We start from the raw sequence: 13,964 nt of genomic DNA on the forward strand, positions 1-13,964 counted from the left end.
CTTGATTTAAGTTCGGTACATCCATCCGTAAAAGATAGCTCTTATCGTTAATTTAGGCATGTGAGAATTGACCTATCGATCTCGAATTTGGCATGGCGATCTCTGAAAAAAGCGTAAAATTATTTTATCAAAAGTCTAGGTATAATAAGTTGGTCGCCATTTAAGATAATTACATATTTCAAGTATTGCCAAAAAAAAATTAATACAAAACTCTTCATTTGTTTTTTTTATAAAATTGTGTTAGGGGTAGGGTGGGAGGACATTGAAACTTTCCTTTGACTAATTTTCCAAAATGGACATACAAGAAGCATCGTTGAGGCAATAATCAAATCGATTTAGCAGTTAACGAGATCTTTAAGTTCAGACAGTTGTAAACAAAAGAGATGTCCTACTCGGGAAGGTGGTGGACAATGGACTGCTTATTACATTAGTTCCCTAAGTTTTATAACACCGTTTTATTATTCGTTGACTTAAAAATTTTAAGGACGTATATTGAAATTTGATTGGTTAGTTTATTAAGTTGAGTAAACAAATGTTTCAAGATCTTATTGTAATCTACAGAAGAGGTATTTTGTGTATCATCATTGGATATACATATCAATCTATCGGCCATTGTCTTATCTCTTTAGATCCCTGTGTCCTACTAATTAAATGTAACTAAGGTTTCTTAATAATAAAAAAATGTACTGTAATATAATGTTACTAGCGTCTACGCCCCTAGAGGCCTCTAGTGGCACTTTAAATGTTTTTGTTTGTTAAAGTTAATTTTTATGTACGATACCACCTTATTTGACGTTGAAGTCTCCCCTAAAAAATCGATTTTTTAAAATTTCTCTTGGGAGGGTGGTGGTACCCTCCACCAAAATAGTTATAAACCTTCCCGGGACTTATGAGAAGCTACCCTGTTAAGGAGAACCCGATCGGTTCAGCGGTTAGCGAGATCCTTCGGTACAGACACACACACAGACAGACACACAGACATCCTGTTACTTTAGTATAAGGATTAACGAAAAACAAAAGTGAACATAACAATATAATTATACAATAGGTAATACAGTTTACAAGGTATAAAATAAATGCAAATTACGCAATAGCTATGGATGGACGGTGTCTTTCTGACATTAATTCTTCATTTGCTGAGCTGAATCCTGTAGAACCACGCTTAATGTAGATTATATCCTTTTCTGTGAGTGATTGACCTGTGAGGGGGTGGCGCCAGTCTTTTTTTATAATCTTGTTTACACAGTCAACTGTTACCACGTGTCCTGATATTTAGGCAGTTTTACAATGGATGTAGGATATACGTGGATCAATTTTTGGTTAATATTTCCCCTGTCATTTATTGGTCAGTTCGTTAATCCAGTAGAAGGGGAGGGGATGGGGGTCATTATTACACCCCACTTCAAAATTCACTTTATTAGAAAACATGATAATCTAATGTAATTCCAAGTAATAGGTAATAAATCTATTATTTTTGAACTTCTTATATATGCAAAGTAGTTAGTTTTACATTAAACATAGTAGTGCATCAAAAAGTCGGCCAGGGAGGGGTGAGGGTTGTCGAGTGGTTCCCATGTTTTAGATTTAGTTACAAAAATGGCACTTCCACTGCATCCTACAGATTATTGTAATCAATATTGTCAAAAATATTTAAAGTCTTTTACTAACATATTCTAGTCGATTGTACGCGGATATGAAAATAAAAATCACATCAAATCTAAAGACTAAGAAATGAAAAATGCGCCAAATTCCTGTTTGTTTAAGAACGGCACAGTGTGTGGCATTATTTAGAACATCTCCTGTTACAGCACACTGATATCTTTCCTCCCTGAAAAAACATAGGTAATTAATTTTTAAAGCTAATATTGCCTGATTTACTTCTACAAGAGACAAAATGGACTAAAATCGAAATATATCTTCATGTCCTTGAATAAAGTATTTTTTTAAAAATATGCTGAGAAACATTAGACACTTAAAATTGAGAATAAAAATTAAAAATGCATCCTTTTGCAAGTAGTCTAGCATTTATGACAAGTATAAGAAAGTAAATATTATGTACAAAGTGCATTGTTAAGAATAAATATTCATTTTAATTAACAGTGACACCTTTGTGCTAAATAAATTAATAATAACAAGGATGACAACATCCATAAAAGCGAAGCACTGAAACGGTAGGACAAACGGACATTAACACTTGTATAGTGTCAGAACTGAATAATCATAATATATATGTATAAGCGTCAAAGCAAAATTGTAAGTAAATTTGTTGAAAAACTGCTTGATTCAGGATAATGTTTATGGACATACTTACATTTTTAGGACTTGATTATAGAGTTGCTTCGCTTATTACATTATGCTTTGTTGTCCCAGGAATCAATATACCAAAAATCAGATCAATCGGATGATTAGATCACAAAAAAATTTGTTGTTAAAAAAGTAAAAAAATCAACATGTTTAAAATGGACGTACGGACATTTTTGTGATGATTATAGAGTTGCTACGCTTTCTAAATCGTACCTAACTATTAAAGGAATCACCATGCAAAATTTGAAATCGATAGGTTAATTCTAACATGCCTAAATTAACGGAAAAAGCTATCCGTTACGGACGGACGGACGTACGGACGGACGGACGGACGGACGGACGTACGGACGGACCGACCCTAATTATAGAAAAGCTTCGCTTTTAAAAATCATAAAAAGTATACCAATAATGGTCTATGCATATAGAATATTTGGATTATGTATCAAGGGAATTTTGGTTAAAAATATAGTCCTTAGTTTTGGTCAATACGTTCCTCCACGGTCAATGGAGATGATGGGATAAAGTCATAAGGGACGGCTCATTATATTAGACAATATTTCATCAAATTAATGCGAAAATATCTCACAATATCCATGTATTCTATATCTATTATTTCTCGTATTCATTCGAATCCGGTGGATAGGAACCGGTTCTCATCCATACGAAAAAACTATGTCTAGCATCGTATTATAAACCGCTTTCTACGAATATAGAAATGTACAATTATAAGATTAAAACCAGTTTTTTTTAGCCCCGAGGTGCCGAAGGTTTTAATCTTATAATTGTACATTTCTATATCCGCGGAAAGCGGTTTATAATACGATGAAAGAAATAACTATTCTTGTATACCTACCTAGCAATGAGACTCTTTTTATCATCAGGGTCCCTGGCTATGGTCCAGTTTACTGTCACCAAATCTTTTACCTATCAAATAATAATCAAGGGGTAGATTTTTTGTCTGAATATTAAGATTTTAATATCTACTAAGCTGAATTAATTCTAATTTTTAGGGATCCTTTACACAAGTACCGAGATAGTTCTTGGCTATTTTATCTTTAGATTTAACCTATATGGTTTTGGGCTATTTTTCTGCCCCTTTCTTACACATTTAATTGCCAGGGGCGCAACCGCTATTACAATAATAAAATTATTTCATTTGTTAGGTACCTAACAATGTAAAATAGTATAAACCGAAAAAGTCCACCGTATACGATGTCAAAAAAGTGAGATGACGCTGCCGATTTAGTTCATTTACATCCCTTCGTTCTCCACAAGACTATGATTAGAAGATTATCTATACTTGCAAACTCTTAGTTCTGTATCCCTTTTTAAACCTAGTTCCTTTTTTCTTTGCATTTTTTATTTTAAAAAGTTATAAAAAGGCTACCTTTATTGGTTTCCTGGACATAGGGCAGTACACTGTCTTATCTGGCTTCTCAACCTTCGTTTTCTTGGCCTGTGGTCCACAGCTTGGCAGCCAGAAGGATGGCATGTGACGCTTTTTATCTCCAGTCAAATTACTTACACCAGATGTCTCACCCTTAACAAAAAAAAACTCTTTTTTTTTCTTCATTCAGGGGTGTATATTCTGCACAAGATTTTTTTTTTCCCCTGCTACAAAATTTTTTATTTTTCTCCCCCCCCCCCCCTAGTTTTTTTCTTACCAAGTAGGGGGAAAATGGAAAAATATTTAAAGAACTCTATATTTTATTTATTTTATCCCTCCTACCACACATTTTTTCACCAAGAAGGGGGGGAATGGAAAAAATGTTTTCAGTTTTCTTAATTTTTACATTTTTTTCCCCTCCAACCACCTATTTTTTATTCCCCCCCCCCCCCCCTGAGCAGGGGATCCCATGTAGAATATACACCCCTGTCTTCATTTTAACTTGAAGTTTTAAAAGATAAACGTAAAGGTTAAGCATAGGTAAGTATTTGGATTTTTAAAAAAGTAAGTACTTTCATCGAAAAAAATCTAAAACAGCAGGAATTAAGAAAAATATACATGAACCTCATATAATTAAAAAATATCAAAAAATAAAAATAAATACCTAAATAAATCAACATCAAATCTATAAATGAAATGGCTAAAAACCTTTTAAATCGATAGAAAATTAAGAAAATTAACTAGGTATAAATGAAATAGCTAAAAACCTTTCAAATCGATGGAAAATTAAGAAAATTCAAAGTACAGAGGGGGAATACGAAAGAGTGAACAACAAAAAAATCTTGACACGTAGCCTCTCTACTAACAAACTAACCTGAGTCTTATCTCCAATCCTCTTTGTTACAATACTCTTTTCTGTCTGCTCAAACTTTCTTTTCATCTGTTCCTTCTCGGCAGCGGCCATGTCCTTCATCTCCTCGACCTCGCTCTCCTTCTGCTTCTCATACTCCTTCATTTTCTTCTCATATTCCTTCTTCTTCTCGAGAATAAAACTCAGAATTGCCTCCTGAAGTGAGAGAATAGTTTTTAATCGCATCGTATTATAGACAGCTTTCCGATGATACTTGAAGGAAAAATTATTAGATTAAGACCAGTTTTGTTATGATTTTTATTTTAATATTCGTGGAAAATTGTTTTTATTACTATGCTATATTTTTAATTTTTCAGTATGGCTGAGAACCGAATATTAAACTTTTTCTAAGCTATACTGAGAAAAAAATAATTTTTTTATATATGTTAATAGGTAATTCTATTTGATTATTTTAAGAGATAGTTTCAAGTTCGTTTAAATGAAAATTAGTGATCCTGCTAACTAAGAGTATGCACAGTTCATTATTGTAAAAGTTAAGTTTTTAATTTTTAATCCTAAATATACCAATGCTATCTATCTAAACAAGATAGGTAGATAAAAACATTCCTCAAGACATAATGTTTGGCTGTTTTTGTCAATTGTGTTGCTTTTTAAGATTTGGGAAGCGTTAAGGAGGGTTAAACAATTTGTCTTGCTTCGTTCTAAGATAGGTTAATTTGGTTATAGACCATTTATACAAAAAAGCAACTTGCAAATAGTACCTTATCAAAAATATATCCTTGCGGCGTAATGACAGGTCTTGAGGTTGGCTGCAGAGTCAGGGAACAACAATCAAAACCTTTGATGGCATCCTTGCTCATTCTAATCTTCTCAGCCCCGAAGCCGGCCGCCTTCTGGTCCTTTTTCTTCTCATGGTAGCTGTACACTGCGCTGTTGGTAGCATTCAACCCGTGCCGAGTCATTTTTAGTCACTTTTAGTTTGCAACCTCTGTAATTAGTTTCAATAAAATGCAACAAAATCACGTCAAATCAAATCAAAGTTTTGTTTATTTAATTTTTTGTTTAAAATAGATAGGTAGGTATCACAAAATCATAAAGACATGTTCTGTAAATCAGTAAATAAATGTTCAATTAATAATCTGTATTTATTTTTATTGTGTTTACTTTTAATGTAATTAAAAACGCAATATCATTATAATTTTAAACATTTCTTTATTGCGTAAAATGCAGATTATTAAAGTACAATATGAAATTTTAATCTATCTTTTTACCATTTAAAAATAATCTATTTATCAACAGCAAAACTTATTAGGCGAACATTAAAATATACAATCTAATTAATCATAAAATACATGATCAACATTTATAAATAAAATAAGGAAGGTGTTCTACTACATAAATATTAAGACAAGTTTACAATAATAATAATAATAATAATAATGACTCCTAGTCTAGAGTGGGTTTAATTAATATTTATAGCCCTCATCAAGTTTATTACTAAAATCTACAAAGACAATATTAAGAGATTAAATTATAATCTACCGGGGCTAGGGGTCCTAGGACAAACGCAGGAGTGACAAACGTCAAAGTGGACACTTAACCTATAGTGACCTATTTTAAACCATAGGTTTTTTCAAGGCCTAGCCTTTGCGGGGGGGCTTATTTGTATATTCATGTCTTCACCTAACCTAACCTGTATAGAAATACGTAATTAACTTAATATTTTAGACACTCCTGCGTTGGTCCACTCCGACGTTTGTCACTCCTGCGTTTGTCCTGAACCAAGGCTAGGTAGGTAGGTCATAGAATTACTAACATTGGAATCGAACAACAATTAAAACTAAGTTTATCTAAAATCAAAAAGGCAAAATAAGATTTTTTTGAAATAAAAAGATTGAAGTGTAAAAGCATTTTAAAGGTTTTATAACTGATATACTCTATTATTTTCTTTTGACATTAATTCTAAACTATTAAATCTATTTATTTTTAATAAAATTGATAAATAAAATGATTAAATCTAAAACAGATTCATCTCCAAACACCAATATATGAAAACCGTGGAATAAAATGACTAGTTAACTAATAAATCCTAAAATATTAATCACAAGATATATAATGGATATTTTCATTTTTTTTTTTGTTGCCTAAATTTTTTATTAAATTTTTTTAAAATCATCTACAAAAATGCTTAAGATTCTAGTTCCCTTTATATGCATGAATGATAAATATAAAGTAATATTTTTATATATTGGCCTCTTTTTTTTATTAATATAAATAATCAAGTGAATAAGATCCCAGGATTTCAGTTTGTATCTGCTGTGTTTCAGTTCAGGGCAGCCAGGTCAACCAACAAAGATGGAAATTGGAAGAGGTGAAACTGTTAGAACAGGTTCCATTGGAATTCAGCCCACACGGGATTCAACCCATGGAATTCAGCCCAGCGGGATTCAACCCAACAGTATTCAGCCCACACGGGATTCAACCCACGGTATTCAGCCCACACGGGATTCAACCCACGGTATTCAGTCCACACGGGACTCAACCCACGGAATTCAGTCCATATGGGACTCAACCCACGGAATTCAGTCCACACGGGATTCAACCCATTATATATGTAAAATTACCAGTTTGAAAAAAAATATTTTTTTGTTAAAGAGAACAAAATTTTTAGAATTTTTTTTTAAAAAGTTTATGTAAATTTTTTTTATTTTTAGAAATTATTTTATAAAATATGCTTTATAAAAAAATTTGAGAAAAAAGAATTATTTTCTAAAAATTTGTTTCTTAAATTTGAAAAAAAAAATTATTTGTTTTTAAAACTGATAATTTCATATATATATTGGGTTGAATTTCGTGTGGACTGAATTCTCAGTTTTAAAAACAAATATTTTTTTTCAAATTTAAGAAATAAATTTTTAGAAAATAATTTTTTTTTCTCAAATTTTTTTATAAAGCATATTTTATAAAATAATTTCTACAGTAAAAAAAATTTACATAAACTTAAAACTTTTTTTTTCAATTTTCTAAAAATTTAGTTCTCAAATTTAAAAAAAAAAATATTTTTGCAAACTGGTAATTTTAGATATATAATGGGTTGAATCCCATGTGGACTGAATTCCGTTGGTTGAGTCCCGTATGGACTGAATTCCGTGGGTTGAGTCCCATATGGACTGAATTCCGTGGGTTGAGTCCCGTATGGACTGAATTCCGTGGGTTGAGTCCCGTATGGACTGAATTCCGTGGGTTGAGTCCCATGTGGGCTAAATTCCGGGTGGGCTGAATCCCGTGGGTTGAATCCCGTGTGGGCTGAATACCGTTGGGTTGAATCCCGCTGGGCTGAATTCCGTGGGTTGAATCCCGTGTGGACTGAATTCCAATGGAACCGTTAGAACAGGCTAAACAAGACCAGGACCAGAGAGGATTGGGTTGTTGAGCAGACTGCAAACTTCATCAACAAACATTTAAACTCTGAAAAAAAAATTACAAGTTAGTTAGAATATTAGAATCTGTTGTAGGGGTGTCAATACCCCCCTAAAATTAGACTGACTTCCCCTCTTTTTTTCACCACCACAAGATTCACATCACTTACTAATATAGACACTTTAATTTGGATTCTTTGTCATCAAATATCATAAAGTTTAGTAGGCACTTTCCCTAAAAGTACCTGTTTAAGCACTGAAACCCAGCCCCATCCTCCTTATTTTGGAATAAATTATAAATTAGGGGGGGAGGGGTTCATATGCTGGATTATTACTTTAGATCAGGTTATGTAATAATGAGTAATGGTTGGCACTGCAGGGTTAGAGTCTCCCAAAAGAGTAAGGTATTTGAAAAAAAACTACCCCCCACACTACTATTTTGATTTTATCTCTAAACTAAGGGGTTATTAGTGCTCAACCAGTACTTTAAAAGAAGACAACATTTAGTCTACATACTGTAAACTTAAATGGGAAGAATTATAAGTTTTTGTTTTGACCTGTATGTACTCTTGTTATTCATCCAGAACTGTTGGATGGATATACACAGAGTGACGAGGTACAGCAAGGCAGCTATCCAACAGTTGTACGCGTTCTGCTGGTAACCATTCTCCATGTCCTTGTTTAGTGCATTGATGCTTGTGTATTTCTCCTAAAAACATAAAGTTGTAAAGGTGAGATAAAGTTTAGCGCGCAACTCTAAAATTAACTTGTCTGTCCGTCCGTCATCATTCAGTCCATACCCCTATAGGGGAAATGTGAATTCTTGGCTGCTATTGAAGATAGAGAGCTAAAACCTTTCCAATGACATATGCACAAGCGCATCTAGCATTGATTTACAGTCTGTCTGTAGGTTATGTTTCAAAAGACATGAACCTCATTTTCGCTTTATTAAAATTTTTTTGTGACAAACATCTTAAGGCTAGCGCCAAAACAGCTTTCATATAAACGGTCAGTCCTAGCATCTTAGGGCAAAATAATTACCTCTTCTAGATAAATATCCTCTACCAGAGCGACAGCTCTGACATAGAAGAAGACTCCCATGAGCAGCAGCTGAATGATTCCCCAGGCGCTCAGCACAGTGCAGCACAATGATAACTTGGGTCCGCACAAAGCCATTTTTAGTTCTGGAGTTGGAAAAATAACTTTGGTTATTCAAACATATTATTTATGTTTTTAAATGTATATATTACAGAGTATTTCTAGTTTGTAAATTGTGTGGATATACTATGTAAATGAAAAATTGATGATTTTTTACGTATAAAATATTTAGATCATTAATACTTACATTTGCTTGCTTTAGGATATATAATGGAAAATTTTAAATTTTGTAATTATTTTAAACATACTTTCTTTATCGAGTATATATAAACAGTTTAATTCCTAAATATTCAACTTTAGCTTTCTATAATATGATTTAATATTCAAGAAAAGAATTTTAAATGTCATAAAAGAATATCTTTAGATAAGAAAGATTTTCATTTCTTGTAAATTACAACTACACATTTTTTTTAAATTTTTAATGATCACATGTAGTTTTTTTACAACTTGAATCAATATTAATTTAAATAATACTGAAAAGTAACTTATAAACTACGTAACATAATTAAACCATTTTGTGACAAAAAAAATTTAATAGGTAATAATAAAAATACAGGGGGGAATGATAGAAATAACGCGATCTTAGAAAACAAATTTTAAGAAAGGGTTTATATTGTTTGACAATCAAAATATTCTAAACTCTTAATGAAAAAAACAATAAAAAAACCAAATAAAAAATTTTAACTTCAATTGAAGATTTTCTACTATGAACTAAATTATATAAAAAAATGGAAATAAATTCTAAAACAATAATAGAAAACTTATATTATTAGGAGTGCAAAAATTAACAAGCATTAAAGCTCTCTTTCTAGTACATATCTAGTAACTACACTACAAGTTAGTTAGTTAAATGCAAATATAAATTTTTTGATAAATATAAAAATAACTGCACTTCTTTTGATCTAAATTCATCACTGTAATAATCAAACTGGTAATGGCTAAAATATATATCACTCATTTTATATATTTTGAGACAAAGTTATAAAAATATAAAAGATAAAACTACTTCTAAGCAAACTTGAAAACTTTGTCAAATTAACAAAAATAAATATGTAGGTATTTTTTAAAACAAATAAAACAAGAAAAATAGTATTTAATTGGGGACTAATTTATCTATTTACAATCAACTTAAGACAGATAAAAACTTTAAAATTAAATACTTACATATTTATTTGAACAACAAAGTTTTCATAAATGTAAAAACAAACTAATATTATCTGATGTCTATGTTGATGAAGTTTGCTGAACTAATCCTCTCAGCTGCTTTGTAACTACCTCCAATAACTTGGCCTTGTCTCTGTCCTTCTTATTCAGACTAAACACTGACTTCTTATCCGCCTCTCGCAACTTGTCAAGTATAAGCAGAGCCGTGGCCGGTTGAACTCTCTGATACTTGCTCTTGTCAGTCTTGCCAAAGTCGGCAAAATACGTTGTCCAATCCCAGGTTAGAAACAAGTCCAACAGCTGTCTAAGATCCAGAAAACACATAGTTAGCAGGCCTTCCTCAAGGCCCGGCACAGGTTCGCTGACTGCAAAAGTTTCGCATTGACAAAGATCAAGATCTAGTTGGCTGAGGGCGCCGTTTGTGACAACCTTGACATTCTCATCCGACAGCATGGCCATCATGGATTTGGCGAGGTGCTGACACGCAGCTAGACAACACACCTGGGCGACACGAGTTGGTAAGTTGGTGAAAGATGCAAATACAGTCCTCAGGAAGGCTATGAGATCTATCAGCCACGATGATGCAGTACCAAGAGGTTCATTGAGAGTCCAATCATAATTGGCCAAATCTATAAATTCGCTCATCTTGGATACAAGCTTCTTGTATATGTGCTCTTCTGCTTCCGCCCGGATGTCCTTAAACATAGATCTTGCCTGCAGTCTGGCAGCCTGGTTCATATCTTCTATCTCAGTCACTTCAGAAATATAATTTTCCAGGTAGATATTCGTTTCCTCCAGGTGAACAGTGTTAATCACAATTTGTATGAGCTGAAGCAAGCTCAGGCCAGGTTTACGGATAAGAGATGACAGACAGCCGGACAGGGTACGCGTAAGTAGAAGGTTTGTCGACTTACGAACAGTTTCATCCAGCTCTGTCTGTGGTAGCTGCAGATCACGAGAAAACTCTAAACAGGAAATGATAAATTCTTTCACTTCAACATAAACTCTGGGCACCATGGCTGAGAATGGAAACTGTTTGGGGAATGGCTGGAATTCCATACTAGGGGAATGAAGCGGGAATGTTGTGCTGACTTGGTTATATTCAACTATGGTGGCCACTTGAATTGGATGATAGTTGTCTTCTTCGAAAATATCTCTAAACCTTGACACCCAACGCTGCATTAGAACTTCATTGTAATGATCTTTAAGTTCCTGTAAAAGTTCGTATAATTTGTCCACATGGTACCCGTAACTCTGCAAGGTGCTCGCGAACAGCATCATCAAGTTCTTGATCTTCAGCATGAGGGCTGCGTCTGTGCAGTAAGCTGAGTGATTCCTTAGAGTCCCAATAATTTTAGACAGTGCACCTGACCAAACTTCTTCTAGATATTCTCTGCTGACTAAACCACCTCCAGTGTTTAATATATGATCCTCACATACGAAAAATCCAACAATACCATGGAAGAATGTTCGGTAACCGTCAATTTCTTCGTGCATGTTAGTTGGGGGTTGCAATGTTAGTGTGCACTGTTGCGCTCTTTGTTTTCTGTAATATCTTTCATATATATCTCTCTCTCCCAACACTGTGTATATGTGAAGACAACGATAAACTGGTGAAAAGTCGACTAAATCTGCAGCACTCAAATCTTCTTCCGTATTGTACATACTCTCTGACATCGCCTCGTAATCTATTTCGCCTGTAAACGGATTTGGCTGAGGTTGGCGGGGGTGGCGCGGCGAGGATAGCGCTGCTGTGAAGTCCATCTCAAGCATTTCTGCCGTTTGTCGCATTGCAATTTCCCCCATTTTCGGCGAATATTTTCGAATATTCTCAAGAAAGTCTTTTAAATCCGTCATAGAAGCCTCTTTGAGTGAGTCACGAAGCTTGGGAATTTGATCTCTCATCTGGCGTGAGAATCTGTAGTTTGCAACTTTAGGCAGATGATTGTGTTCTAGCTGTTCTAGGGATTTTAAAGCTGGATGATATTTCTTCTCTTTAAGCTGTTTTAATAATTTAGAGAACATTTGAAGTACTGGAAGACATGCAGATAAAGCTGTGATAGTTTGGGCTATATTTGATTCAACTGTGCGAGCTTTAACTAACTTCTCTGATGCTTGGATCACCTTTGTGCAGCTACTACGAACCTCCTTGTCAATTTTGACCACCTCCTGTTTCAAGTTACTGGCATCCTTACCAACTCGCAATAGATCGTGTACGCTGTCAATGAAACCCTGATAATGATGACTGCACATCCGTTCAATTTCTCTGTCATACTTTTTAATTCTTTCATCCAAACGTTCAAGAAACTGTTCGTGTTCGCCTGTCTCATACACGCCACGGAATGTTGGCCCCCAGTATTCATCAACAGCCTCTATCTCCTGCAGGAAGAGCTCGTGGTGCTGGGCGATAGAACCTTCTGCAGGCACAAGTTCGCGCACAATGCTGGCCGCTGTCTTAAATTTAAATCTTGGTTTCGGTCTGTCTGGTGGCTTGGGCTCTGACAAGACGGTCAGCTTTGGGTTTAACACATCAAGTGCTTCGTTTCTTCCTTTACCTGCACTGGCCAGCACATCTGCCTGACCTATGGAATCACTTTCCCTTTCGTCAAAAGGATTGGGAGGAGTTTCATCGAAAGGATTTTTAGTTTCAGACGCATCAGAGTCAGCGAATGGATTCTTATCATCATCATATTCCATTATAGGTCAAACGTATCACAATTGTAACATTAGAATTAACATTAGTCTGAAAATAAATCAAATTCTCATAAATAAAAACATTTTAAAAACCAGATTTATGACTTTAATTACACAGAGAAAAACAAAACTAAATATACAGATATATTTATGTTCTTGCTAGGTTAAAAAACATATATTTTATAACAATATGATGAAAAATAAAGATTGTTAAAATAAATTGAAAACATTCACAAAATAATTTAAGGGGAAAAATATAAAATATTAATAAATAGGTCAATTTATTGAAAAGTATTTATTAGTATATCTTTAATAAAATTAAGAAAAACATCTATTTTATAGAAAATAATAATAAAACTTAAAGATGTAACTAGTATATTACTTTTTTATTTACAATGTTAACAAATCCTAAGCTAAGTCACAAGATAAGCGCATCAACCTACAAGAATGCCACGTAATTTTATTTACTGAATAAATTATCACGCAACCTATCATTATGATGATTAATTATCTTCTGTCAGCTTCAAGACTAATGGATACATATTAAAATTCGCACATAGCTGTGAATTTTGATAACATATTTAGTTAAGGCACTTTCTAAATTATTTTCTCTAAAATATATTATTAAATAGCCGAAAAATGTTTTTTACTTTTATATGCAAGTTATTAGAGATATTTTTCATATTAATTTCCCAAATAAAAGCAACAAGATGTAATTGTCTGTACCAAGGGTACGTGCTAACTGAAGTGAAGAGGCAATCTATTTTTGTCTGTCCAGTAAGATCTCGATGACTACAAATCAATTAAGTTTTTCTAATTTGGGAAAGCATCAATAGGGGGGGGGGGGTTATTTTATTTAGATTGCAGTCTTTTTGTTTGTTTGTCCTTTAAGATCTTTCCTATTACTGAACTGATTGAATTCTTTATTTCAGAGAAGTGTCAAAGCTCCAGGGATGGCTGTAGTTTA

General features: G+C 33.5%; 3 protein-coding genes and 1 long non-coding RNA gene across 8 annotated transcripts; 1 reads left to right on the top strand and 3 right to left on the bottom strand.

Annotated features, from left to right (window-relative positions):
* Positions 1-1,020: 1,020 nt before the first annotated feature.
* Positions 1,021-6,118, bottom strand: LOC145317961 (nitric oxide synthase-interacting protein). 2 transcript variants are annotated; one of them, XM_080159250.1, is made up of 7 exons: positions 5,834-6,118; positions 5,324-5,701; positions 4,566-4,757; positions 3,692-3,844; positions 3,158-3,228; positions 1,750-1,828; positions 1,021-1,263 (listed from the first exon to the last, which is right to left on the bottom strand). In XM_080159250.1, the coding sequence occupies exons 2-7, from the start codon at positions 5,522-5,524 to the stop codon at positions 1,084-1,086; spliced, it is 876 nt and encodes a 291-aa protein (XP_080015376.1). In that variant the 5' UTR covers positions 5,525-5,701; positions 5,834-6,118; the 3' UTR covers positions 1,021-1,083. The 2 variants fall into 2 exon arrangements, with proteins under 2 accessions (XP_080015376.1, XP_080015377.1); XM_080159251.1 differs by having other exon boundaries at positions 5,324-5,667; positions 5,834-6,066.
* Positions 6,119-6,809: 691 nt separating this feature from the next.
* LOC145317963 (uncharacterized) lies at positions 6,810-9,668 on the top strand. Its single transcript, XR_013879167.1, has 2 exons — positions 6,810-6,951; positions 7,957-9,668. It is a non-coding gene; the product is annotated as an uncharacterized LOC145317963 (long non-coding RNA).
* On the bottom strand, positions 7,951-9,157 carry LOC145317962 (ribonuclease kappa-like). Its single transcript, XM_080159252.1, has 3 exons — positions 9,023-9,157; positions 8,539-8,690; positions 7,951-8,030 (listed from the first exon to the last, which is right to left on the bottom strand). The coding sequence occupies exons 1-3, from the start codon at positions 9,155-9,157 to the stop codon at positions 8,024-8,026; spliced, it is 294 nt and encodes a 97-aa protein (XP_080015378.1). The 3' UTR covers positions 7,951-8,023.
* On the bottom strand, positions 9,157-13,404 carry Sec15 (exocyst complex component Sec15). 4 transcript variants are annotated; one of them, XR_013879166.1, is made up of 2 exons: positions 10,304-13,404; positions 9,157-10,156 (listed from the first exon to the last, which is right to left on the bottom strand). XR_013879166.1 is itself a non-coding variant. In XM_080159249.1 (2 exons), exon 1 carries the CDS (start codon positions 12,998-13,000, stop codon positions 10,364-10,366), a length of 2,637 nt encoding a protein of 878 aa, XP_080015375.1. In that variant the 5' UTR covers positions 13,001-13,404; the 3' UTR covers positions 9,157-10,156; positions 10,321-10,363. The 4 variants fall into 4 exon arrangements, 2 of the variants coding, with proteins under 2 accessions (XP_080015375.1, XP_080015374.1); XR_013879165.1 differs by having other exon boundaries at positions 9,157-10,164; XM_080159249.1 differs by having other exon boundaries at positions 10,321-13,404.
* Between the last annotated feature and the right edge of the window lie 560 nt (positions 13,405-13,964).

Source organism: Acartia tonsa, chromosome 4 (genome assembly GCF_053477335.1).
Source record: "Acartia tonsa isolate MP-2025a chromosome 4, ASM5347733v1, whole genome shotgun sequence".
NCBI classification, from domain to species: domain Eukaryota; kingdom Metazoa; phylum Arthropoda; class Copepoda; order Calanoida; family Acartiidae; genus Acartia; species Acartia tonsa.